Raw genomic sequence first — 12,099 nt, 5'->3', positions numbered from 1 at the left:
TTAAAAAAAAAAAAAAACACACCATGAAATCCATTCTGGACCAACCAATGAAACTCAGATTAGAGATGCTGCTTAGCTTTTGCTGGGGTTACACCCTACGCCCTGATAAACCTATCACAAGTGGAAAATATCAGAAGTAAAAAATGCATGTATTGAAAATTATATGATTATCTACTATGCACGCTGTACCCCCCGAAACTAATATAAAATAATCTTGAATGTCCAAAAAAGTTACATAAGAAGTTTTTTTTAATGCCTTTTTTTAAAAAAATGCTTTCAATACACCTAACATCACAGCTTCACCCAGCTGGTTGCTACTGAACGCCCACCCTTTCCACACCATCGTAAAAGTCGGAACGTTGGAAAATTAAGTCGAACCATCACAGTCTGGAGACCGTGGGTATACTGTTTGAGACTTCTTCAAACCCTTTGGGGAAAGGGCTAACCAATCAGGGGAGGAAGGCAGGAACAGTGAACAAAGGAACTACGGAGATACTATCACTCCTTGAGGAAAGGATGACTAACACCAGCTGTCACTGGGCTAAAACCCCAGGGAGCCAAGGAAACAGTTTGCAGCCAACGCCGCAGCGCAGCCGCAGCTGCAGAAACCTGAGAGTCCGGCCGAGAGGTGGGAAGACGACAAACCCTGAGCCCGGGACGTCTGCTCGCCAAGGCTGCTAGCTGACTGCTAGCAGACTGTGTGCAGCTCCTTGGCCACTTCGGAGTCCAGATAGCCAGGCTGCTCCCGCCCCCTGTAGGATATTTTCAAATAACGATGTTAATGATTTTCCTTAATTGTAAAAGGAACGAAAATTCAGGGGAATATTTAGAAGCTAAGCAAAAGTATTCAGAGAAACCTCGTCATTCGCGATCCTGACACCAGGGGTCGCCCCGGCTGCCGTTCTGCTCTGCTGTAGTTTTTCTGGGCTTTTCTCTATTCGTGCGCACGTGTACATGCTTTCTCGTCATCCGTGTGTACGTGTTTTACCAAATTCGGCTCATACTGTAACTGCCGTTCGGTAGCCTGCTTCTCCTGTCAACATGCAATCACAAGCACTTTCCCATGACCCCAACTGTGCTTCAACGAAAAATAGAACATTTAATGGCTGCGTGATATTCCACGTGTCGTAAGCCCCACATCGCCAAGCGTTTATTTCCCATTTCTTTTTTCATTTCTAAAGTTACCCTTTTCACACAGTAAGGCGCACCCCATTTAGTGTGCAGTTCTGCAGGTTTTGGCGAATGCGGACAGTTGTTGCAGCCGTTACCACCATCAAGACACACAACCGTCCCGGCCTCTCCCACATTCCTCTGCGCCCCTCTGAGGGCGGCCCCACCTCACGTCCCGGTCCCAGCAAACCACGGGTGTGCTTTCTGTTTCTATAGTTCTTTTTCCAAAATGTCATATGAATGGAAGTGAACGATATGTAGCCTTTCGAGATTGCCTTCTTTCCCTGCACAGCGTGTTTCTGAGATTCATCCATGTGGTTTTATGTGCCAGTAGTTTGCTCCTTCTTATCTTATCCCCACTGAACGACTTTCCCAAGGTGTGTCGGGCTGGCTGAAGGGTATCCCCAGTGTTTGATTATTATACATAAACATAACATTCGAGAACTGTATGTTGTCGTGGAAACGTAAGTTTGCCTTTCACTTTCCCATTATTTTTGCCACGTTGTAATATTGCAATATTATAGTAATGAAGGTATTCCAAATCATTTATCCCATTAAAGGAGGCAACAGCATCAGCTTAGATTTCTATCTTTAAAAAATTAAGTGTGGTGATTGCTGGGGGGAAGGGGGACATAAGGGGACCAAATGGTAATGGAAAAAGTACAATAAAGATTAAATTAAAAAATAATACAGTAATTTATAAATAATAATAGAATAGTAAAAATAAAGCAAAATGGATCATGCCTTTGAAAATTAAAATATCAGTCAAATTATTATTTAAGTATTTTCCCTTTTAAAATGGGGCATCTGTGGACTTCCAGGTGCACACTGCCAGCACGTACAGGGCTGGCAGAAATCAGATAAGGCTCGTGATTCATTCCGTGGCTCGTTTTCAAATGCACCGACCTGCACAGAAGTGACGACGACTAAGGGACAGCGTTCACCGGTTTTGTCTCCAGCACTAACTGAAGTCCACTGGGTTCTCCAGGGCAAGGGACAAGATCTGTGTTTGCCTCACTCTGTCATTTATCGTGTGACCGTCTCGGCACACCTAGTTTTCCCTTAGGGTGGCCTTTGGCTTTCAGCGAGCTCCTTTGCAACTGTGAGTGACTTAAACAGACAACAGCAGGCGCTCGAAAAACACCGTTTTACCCAATGCTGTTTGGCCATCACGTCGTGGGAACTTTTGTTTCTATCAGTCAGCCTAGGTCAAAACTGGTTTCATCATTCCTTGTTTTGCTCACAGTCGCAGACCCTTTCCACAGTAAGTGAGGACTTAATAAAATGCCATTTCTCTTGACCACAGCGCCCCGCCCCCCCCAGGATGTTTCATAAAAACAGCAGGGCAGTACGCAGAAGGCAGCGTGGACCTGTCTGTTGGCTGGGCCCTGCTTCAGACCCTCCTGTCTTCTATTACTATTCTCAAGTCTCAAACAGTGGTTCTCAGCCAGGTAGATTTTGTCCCCACAGCAAAGAATTATCTGGCCCAAAGTGTCAGTAGTGCTGAGGTTGAGAAACCCTAATGTAAAGGAATAGAAAAGAAGTGAACAGGATTTATGCTTGAAAAGGGGCGGGCAGACTTCGGTCAGGTCATTAGTGTGGGGCTGAGTCAGTTTAGGTCGGAGTCAAGTCTGGTTTTGTTGTTCTCTGTTTATCTTCGGGGCACCATAGGGTTCAAACTCCTTTAGCAGGGGGCTGACGTAGCCTCATGCTTACCATGTGGGCTGGGGTGCCAGAACTGGTTGCTGCCACGCTCATTCCTCCTTCCGTGGTGGACTGCCGCTGCCTTGTACTTAGTGCCAGGCTCCTGAACATGTGGGTGAAGGTTCTCTGGTGCCCTGGTCCAGCCGCCGTCTCAGGTCTTCTGGGTCTGGGGCTCTGGGGTGGGGCTTTCTCAACATTTCTGCCCTGCTCCTGGCGACAGCAAACCTCTGCGTGGTGTCCGTGGTCGGTCTCCATTGGGACTCTCGTCTTCCTCTTCCAGTGGCAGCAGACCTGTTTGGTATGGATATGGGATTCAAAGCCTGAGGAGTTTCCTGGCACTTCCCAGCGGTCGAGGGATTTTGCTTCTATCCTTCCCCCTGCAGCAGAAATTTTGTCCACCCTTTTAAAATTTAGAGGATTTCCTATCCTCTTTTGGATTTGGTATTACTGGGTTTTGCTTCTCTTCCTCCCATGGCAGAAATGGATCTTTGCCTGTACCCCAAGGGAGAGAGAGTTTGTTGCTTTTGCTTTCTAGGGGTGGGATTTTGTGCCTGTCGCCAGACAGTTGCATGCCTGCCACACAAGGGGTTTCTCTCCAGTCTCTTTCTTGGTCTCCATCTTTCTCGTGAAGAGAGAATTCTGGTGGGGTTTTATGGAAAAGTGCTTGTGAGTGAATGTGAACTCTTTGTGTCTGAGGCCCCCAACTCCTCTAAACTGTCACGCTAGCTCACATTTGGCCTTTAAGAATTCATTAATTTTAGGTGATTTCAGCCCTGGCTGGTGTGGCTCAGTGGATTGAGCGCTGGCCTGTGAACCAAGAGGTCACTGGTTCAATTCCCAGCCAGGGCACGTGCTTGGGTTGTGGGCCAGGTCCCCAGATGGGGCTGTGCAAGATGCAACTGATGCGTTTCTCTCCCTCTCTTTCTCCCTCCCTTTCCTTCTCTGTGAAAGTAAATAAATAAAATCTAAAAAAAAAAAAACCCAAAACTTAAGTGGTTTCATCTTGCCCCCTTGCAGGGCAGCCACTTCTTTCTCCTGTGCGCTGCCGAAGTTGAGGGAGGTCTTGTGCTCCGCCTCTTTTTGGAGAGTCTTGTCTCTCCTGGAATTCAGTTTACTTGGTTGCTGCAAACTCAGCTCCCTGATGGGCTCAGGAGGTTATGATTTTGTAGATTATCCGGCCTTTTCTCATTGTGATGTTGGAAGTGATGTTCTTTGTACTTGCACATTCTAAGCCCACAGCAAAAATCTTTATTGAATTTGTATACTGTGTGTCTGGCATTGCTGTAGGTACTGGAGAGACAGAGGTAGACCAAATAGATCTGATCTCATGAAGTTTGTATTCACTTGAAGGGAGGCAGGTGTATTTACATATCATTCTACCAGGTGGTGATAAGTTCTAGGAACAACACGGAAGCAGATGAGAGAAAAAGCGATAACGGTATTTCCCCCACCTCATGCCGGCCTATTAGTTTAGACACTGTCTACACTTCACTGCACTTTTTCTTCTCCTTGGGTAGCTCTATGTCGGAGAGCTGAGTAGCATACGCTGCCCCAATTTGACATATACATAGCTAAGGTTTCAGCTCCAAACAGTAAGTGGGACCATTATCCCCACCAGAAAGGATATGACTGTTCCTTATGAACACACCAGGTGTTCCGTTTAAGGTCAAACTAATACCAACAGACAGAAAAATACAGGGATTATACTTTGACTCGATATAAGGAAGAATTTTCAAATAGTCACAGCTGTCTGCAAAAATAAAAAAAGGATACTGTTCTGGAAGGTAGTAACTTCCTGTCCTTGGATAAGTTCCAACCTATTCCTGACACCTTTCCAACTTGCCCCGAGGGCATCTCACCAGTCAGCTGAGGCCAACAACCCCAGCCTCCACAAGATGACATTGCTGAAGGCTTTTCCTAGGAAGCTGCCTTCCTGGGCACCTCAGCACCGATTCTTCATTCTCACCCCATTGCACGGCTGAACAAACCGAGTTTTAAAGAGGAATGCCTTGACCAAGATCACAGAGCCAGGCAGTAGGTGGCGGAGTTGGGCTTGGGGCCAGGGTACTGCATCTGACTCCAAAACCTCTCATGTTTCCCTCCACCACCCAACCTCAGGCGGCATCTTCTGGCGGCTCCGCACCCGCTGTTGTAAAAGAGGCAACCTTCTCCAAGTTCAAACCCTTCTTGCCGGTAAAGGTAGCCAAAGGGTAGGATACAGTCCGAGGTGCTGGAAACATCAAGCTTCTTGTCTACTCACCAGTCTGACTAAGCACCTTTTGCCCCCCACCCCCGACCTTAGACCCAAACCGATACTTTAAGAAAATCAACTGTCGGCGTAGAATGCTTCTTAACTTAGGGCAAGAAAAAATTAGGGGACTAAGGAAAGCTCGGTGTCTGGACTCCAGTCCTCTGTGTCGGGCGTCGGAAACGGCGGGTTGGCTCTTTCCCTTCAAGTTTCCTCCTTTGCCACTTGGAGGGACTGGTTCTGCCTCACTGATACAGAGGAGGTGAGACGCAGTCCATTAGTTGAAATGGCAATCCACCACCAGCTGAGACGGCGGGGGTTCCGAAGGCCGTGCGCGTGGAAGAAAACGCCATCCAGACCCAGGTTCGCACTAACCGAGGGCGAAGACCTGGAAAAGGCTCGCGAGCCTTCTGCGCAGGCGCATGCAGCATCGGGGGCGGGGCTTCAGTGGGAGGAGCCAGCGGAACAGCTAAGTGAGGCCCTAGACTCGAGGCGCGTGCGCCGGTTTTGGGCCGGGCCGTGGGCGGGGCCTGGAGGAGCGGGGCCCGGCCGTCACGCGCAGCCCCGCCCCCTGGGCAGCAGTCTAGCTCCGGGAGGCGGCAACCGCTCCAACTCGGCCCTTCCCGGTTGGCTGGACCAGCTGCGCCTCGGTTCTCTGGTGACTATGGGGGACCCCAGCAAGCAGGACATCTTGACCATCTTCAAGCGCCTCCGCTCCGTGCCCACCAACAAGGTAGTGTCCGCCGGGCGTGTTCAGGCTTGCGTGGCATCCCTGCGGGACCCCGCGGGCGGCCTTGCGGTGCCAGTGTCCACAGCCGCGGGAGGAGGAGCCGGCCCGGCCTGTGACACGTCGCACTTGCGGCTGCGGCGGCCGGGCCTCTCCTGGGTCCGAACCGCGCGCCGCCCCCCAGCCTCAGCAAGGAAGGAGCGGGGAAGGGGGCGCACGGCCAAGCCCGGAGGCGGGGCGGGCAGCCGGGGGTCCTGGGGGGCGGAGGGCGAGAGCACCTGGGGGTCGTGGGGCGGGGAGCAGAGGCTCGTGGGTTCCTGACACCTGGCGGAGGAGCGTACACGCGGCGGGAGCGGCCTTTGGGGTGGCCGAGGGAACACTGTGAATTCCTGAGAGCTGGGGGTGAGCCTGGAGGTCCCGAGAGAGGGCTGACGAGGATACCTCGGGGTTCCTGCCAGTGGGGCGGGCACTGCAGGCCACCTGTGACCCAGCTGGGACGCGTGCACCGGGTCAGAAATCCAGCTGGTAGCACTGGGCGTTTGGGAAATTTTGGCGCGGACCCTCCCCACCCTGGAACGGACCCCTAAAGTGCCTCAGGGCGCCTGTTGAGCCTGATTGGCTCTTGTGTCCTTTGAAGGCAGCTTCAGGGTTCTCTGTGACAGAGCTGCCCGGTGGTCAGTGCAACGGCTTCCAGCTCTTTCCTCTTTCTAAGGCAGCCCAACACAGACCCTTTTCCTTCCTTCCCTTTGGGTCTCTTTGGAGATTGGGGTTTTCCTTTTGTTCCCATCTCCAGAGGCTGGCCCCCTTCTGCCCACCATGGCTTTTGCAACTTTTCTGGAAACTGGCTGGAGGTGTGATGACACATTGGGTTAAAGTGACGCCCTCCTCTGAGGCTCCCGGGTCGGATCACAGGTCGGACTGGAACCTGGAGAGTGCAAAGGGCTGTCCTCAGCGTCAGCGTGGACTCTCTCCTCTCCACCTGTGACAGGAGCTCTGTCTGGGCCCCACGGTCACCTCCAAAGTGAACAGCTGTTAACGAGCGTGGTCACGAGCCATGACATGATGGCATAGGAAGTTCCTGAGTTTTACAAAATGTACATGACTTTGTTTTAAGTCTTGACGGTAGAGGGGGAGCCCATGATGTTACAGCCTGAGAAGAGTGAGAAAGGCGACAATTTACTGGATACAGTGTCTGATGAAGACAGGAAAGTCACAGGGAGAAAGACTCCAGGAATTCTCCAGTGCCGATTTCTTTGCTATTTTCTTGGTTTTCGATTTTGGAGTCGTCTGTTAATAGAGAGTGGTTCCCGTACATCTAGACAACATTCAGATCCGCGGTTAGCAGTGTAGAAACCATATTTTGGGGTCTGCTTTATTTCAGAAACATAACATCAAAGGGAAAGTGCCCTTTTCTTTCTACCTAGAGGCACTTTGAGGCACCATATGGGCACCGTTGTGAATTGTTATCCAGACCCCGCTGCTTTCTAACTGTGTCTCCTCGGGCAGGGCACTTGAACACTTACTTTGTACTTTATTTTCCTCAACGAAAACATGCGGCAGGAGCAGGAGCAGGAGCTAACTCCGAGGTTCACTGTGAGGATTAAGTGAGAAAATCCCGGAAAAGGACCTGCACATATTGGACTGGTCTTCAATACACGGCAGCCGCTTTTTACTACTTTTCTTATGCACGACGCACCTATGGAGCATTTTATATTCTGGAATAGGGTTAAGAAAAGCATTGAGCAAAAATAATCTCTGGTAATGCTCCACAGTATCATGCCCCGTTTCTTGACTAAGACTTTTATATGATCGTTAGTAAGAAACAGTGACCCAAACAAAGATGAAAACTAGTTTCAATGATGTGGAGGAGTTGGATGGCGGTACGCACTCTCAAGGTGGGGTTCCAAAAAGCAGCTCTGAGATACACGAGACAGGAAGGCTAGGGAAAGAAGCAACTCGGTCGGCTTACTTTTAGAATGTGGTGTCCAATTTCTCCCCGTCCTGTGTGATGGCCATTTACTCCGGACCAAGGGTTTTCACTCATAAGGGTCAGTTTTCTAGTTTGTGAAATCCTTCCTGAAAGCTGTACTGTTTCTTAGTTGTCTGTCTATTGCTTGGGCGATTCATTCACAAGTATCCACGGAGCACCTGCGGTGTGCTGGGCCCTGTGCCCAGCTTTGTGGGTACACTGATGCCCGCTCAGCAAAGAGTCAGGCTCCTGCTTTCAAGGAGTGGATGGTCCAGTAGGTGAAGGATGGGGCAAGGGCCGCCTGGCCGTGTGAGAGGCGGTGTGGCACAGGGGTGCAGACTGCCCGGTATCCAGTCCCCGGGATACCGTTTCTCAGCTGTGATACTTCATAATTCCTTAGTTTTCTCTAAAATGGGGGTCAAAACTGTGCGCTACACAATTTGGGGGAATACGAATGAAAACGCAGGGTCCTCGTTTGGAAAGCATCAGAGATTTTAAGGTGAGACCGCAGAGCGTTAGCCAGCCGTGGCCCTGCTGAGTGCAGGCCCTGTGGGACTTGCAGATCACACGCCCGGGAGCCGGCCCTCAGGGGCTTGTCCTGAAGATGCCGTCAGCCAGCAACAGTGCCGATGGGGAGGAAGCACTCAGTGTCGGCTGTTACTTCTGCAGCTACTCTTACTCTCATTATTAGTCAAAACCGTTTCTTCTCCAACAACAGAATAACTCATATTCTGCTTAGAGAAGCGCAGCTCAACTTTGCACAGTCCCTGCTCTCAAAGCACCGTCTGGTGCTCCGCAGGAGACTCAAGGCGGCCTCGGTGAGGGCTGGGCTTGTGTTCCCAACTGCCTCCCACCCTCCAGTCCCACAGGCCCCGGTCCCAGCTCGGTAGCCCTTCCACCCTCCAAAGGGGCCTACTACCTGTGTCTGTGTTTAATGCCATTTTGTGCCAGGCTGGGTGCCCAGCTCAGGTGCCCAAGATAGACTAGGCTCCACCCTTCGTGGAGCTACTTTCTAGCAACCCGTCATCATCGCGGTGGGTGGGGTGGGAGGATGCTGGAGTGGCCGGTCAGCACCCCCGCTGTTCCTCTCCGGGAGCCAGCCTCTCCACCACCTTGGGAGCGGCTCCCAGACGCCAGCTCCAGGCTGCACACACCTCTGTCACCTCTGTCCACAGTGCCATTTCCTGCACGGGCTGTTGCCTCTTACAGCCCTTTTAGATTCTTCTTGAGATCCCAAAAGCCTCTTGGACCCTTAGTTCCAAGGATGCAAAATGGTTAGAAAACATTCGGCCTTGCAACTAATTGTCTCGCCCACTGGACTGCTAGTGTGTGGGCTCCGGGCACGCCTGCTGAAACACCTTTGCACGTCCACTGTGTGTGCACCAGGTGCACACCTGATTGTGCGGACACACGCAACTGTCTGTTGAGTGAGTGAGGGCTTACAAATGGCCCCTCGCAGAGGGACAGTGCCTTTGGCACAGTCCCACAGAAAGGGAGTCCTCGCTCCAAGGGCTGTGAGCACGGGCGTCTGAATTTCCCTGTCCTTCCCTCCCACCTCGGTGAGCTCTGCAAGGGCCAGCACGGGGCCTGGCAGGGGGCAGGGGCTCAGCAGGTGTGTGGAATCAGTGATGCCACCTACTTCTTAATTCCTCAGTGCCAGCCATAGCATCTGGCACTGACCATCGAAGTGAGTGGCCGGCACCTTTCATGTCCATTGTCACTCCACCCCCACAATTCGTCCCCCGTGCTTAATGTGAGCCTGCCTTGAGGAGGGGCTTTGGGAACCAGCTTGCGTCTTTGCTCCTCAGCGCCCTCAAGAGGCCAGAAGCCAGGTCTCTCTTGATTATTATAGTTGGGACAATCTTCGGATAGGTGGCTCTGCCTATAAACTGGACCCATAACATAGGCACTTATTTTGTTGGAAAAAGTTTAAAACAATTCTATTAGTGGAATTGTTACTGTCCTGCAGTCCTGACTGTAAAGATTTTATTTATTTATTTTTAGAGAGAAGGACAGAGAAGGAGAGAAACATCGCTGTGTGAGAGACAGTTGCCTCTCGCACACATGTGGCCCGCAACCCAGGCCTGTGCCTTGACTGGGAATCAAACCAGTGACCTTTTGGTTCACAGGCCAGTGCTCAATCCACTGAGCCACACCAGCCAGGGCCTGATTTTAATTAATTGTGTTAATTTCTATGACAAGCATTGCATACTTTATGCACTTTTACACTCCTGCCATCAGATGGAGAACGTCTGACTTTGGTCAGTGTTGAGGAAGGCAGGCTCGGGGTCTCTCAGGGGCTGCGGTCATCTGAAAGCTGAGGTGTCCACGCCCCAGCTCGCTCACGTGGTGGGCAGCCAACTGTGCTCTGCACTGGCTGCTGGACTTCCTGCCCATCTGGGCCTCCCCACCTGGGCCTCCCCACTCAGCTGTCCAGGTGTCCTCAGGCCATGGCTGCTGGCTTTCCCCAGAGCCAGGGATGAGACTGAGAGAGAAGAGGAAGGAGGAGGGGGAGGGGGAGGAGGAAGAAGGAGGAGGAGGAGACCAAAAGAGGGGTGGGGAGGGGAGGGGGAGAAGGAGGAGGAGGAGGAGAAGAAGGAAGTCACAGTGTTTTTTATGACGTAATCTGGAAGTGACAACGAATTTCTGCCATATTCTGGTCACAGAGCCCACCCAGGAGCAGTGAGGGTGGGGAGTGCACAAGGGTGTGACCATCAGGGGTCACTGGGAGCCCCATGGAGTCTGGCCACCACCCTCTCCTCCTCCGGCTGAGGACAGAAGTGTGTACCGTGCCCGCCATCCATTGTAGAGCCACTGTTCAGAGGATGGGAAGGCCTCGAGCGTTCTCAGCAGGGGACATCCCTAGCTAGTGCTCGTTGAGGTGACTGGTAGGACCCCTGCTAATGCTTTGAGGATGGGTAACGTTAGAGACGATACACACCTGAGTTCTCCTCCCTACCCTCACCGCGTAGTGGTGCGATAGATCCACAGTAATATACAATTTACTGGGTAATTCATGTGTTGTACTAATATAATTCAATTAATATAATAATAATAATAAAAGAAATGGAAGTTTGGGGTTTAAAAATCTAGTTGAGATAGTTTCTATTAACCAGTTTAAACTGCGAAGGTCAAGCAGCTTTCAAGCTGAATCAGGTATTGTGCCCCATGGGAAGGCTCGTTTGGCTAGTAGAAAGTAGTGAATAATTGAGTTTTCAAATTTTCTTTCAGGCGTGTTTCGATTGCGGTGCCAAAAATCCCAGCTGGGCGAGCATAACCTACGGGGTGTTTCTTTGCATCGATTGCTCCGGGTCACACCGGTCACTTGGCGTTCACTTGAGTTTTATTCGGTAAGTGAATCTGTCCCCGCTGGGGGGTGGGAGGGATTACATCGTCACATGGGTCTCTTTCCCCTTTTTCCTTTATGTTTCCTGTGACATCAAGCGAGACGACGAGAGGTTGGTTATGAGTAGCGGAGGTCTCAGTCATGATTAAGGAGGCTGGGAAAATGAGTTGTTCCCTAGCCGGCACTGTTATGGAGAGCTCTGTCCGAGCCAGGAGGCTGTGGTGTTGGGCAGTCAGAACGGAGGGCCTGGGATGGAGTTTCCCTTCCCTTTGTGATTTTCTAGTACTGGCAGCAGCACAAAGGAGTCCTGCTGAGCCCGGGAGAAGGGGACTCAGGGGCTGTGGGCCCGCCCTCCCCCTTCACGTGGGAGCCATGCCCTCACAGCGGGCTGCCACGTGGGCCCACGGCCCTGGCTCCCAGGCCACTAACACTGCACAGCCTGAGTGATGATTTTTGTGTGAAGTTTACCAGCAGTTACAAATGCTTGTAATAGGAACGTCTTTCTTCTCTTTTCATCTGAAGTCTTGGGCTGCACTGGCTCCTTCTGACAAGTTCCTATCTTCCACTCCAACACGGGTGTGGGTGGGGTAGAGGCCTGGGTGGGGACTTTGTGTACCAGGGAGAAAGGTACCCCCTCTGGACGCACACAGCCCCGAGTCCAATGGGAGGTGGCAGGTGCCTGGTGTGAAGTAGAAGAAACTGAAATGATAAAAGAAATAATCCAAGAATTCCAGCGGAGCTCAGGGCTTGGAAGCCGAGCCAGGCCTGCACTTGGGTAGCTGTGGGCTGTGGCCGGGATCCCTTTGATTGCTGGCCACCTCCATCCAGGTCCCCTATTTCCCTGCCACTTCTTTCACAGGGAGGGAAAGCGAGGCAGGCAGGCTACTTGGAATTGTGGCAAGCATTGTATCTTACATTATGACTTAAGGAATATT

General features: G+C 51.4%; 1 protein-coding gene across 2 annotated transcripts in view; it reads left to right on the top strand.

The window, feature by feature from the left end:
* Positions 1–5,685: 5,685 nt before the first annotated feature.
* ARFGAP3 (ARF GTPase activating protein 3) overlaps positions 5,686–12,099 on the top strand; it is a 43,163-nt gene continuing 36,749 nt past the window's right edge. The window contains exons 1-2 of one of the 2 annotated variants that reach the window (XM_045186801.3): positions 5,686–5,855; positions 11,050–11,168. In XM_045186801.3, the coding sequence (XP_045042736.2) occupies positions 5,787–5,855; positions 11,050–11,168 (188 nt within the window). In that variant the 5' untranslated portion in view covers positions 5,686–5,786. The remainder of the gene's footprint in view (positions 5,856–11,049; positions 11,169–12,099) is intronic. The other variant, XM_024579554.4, reaches the window with a different exon arrangement.

This window comes from Desmodus rotundus, chromosome 3 (genome assembly GCF_022682495.2).
Source record: "Desmodus rotundus isolate HL8 chromosome 3, HLdesRot8A.1, whole genome shotgun sequence".
Lineage (NCBI taxonomy): Eukaryota > Metazoa > Chordata > Mammalia > Chiroptera > Phyllostomidae > Desmodus > Desmodus rotundus.
The sequence above is the reverse complement of the archived record's forward strand: the minus strand, read 5'-3'. Positions and strand labels throughout refer to the sequence as shown.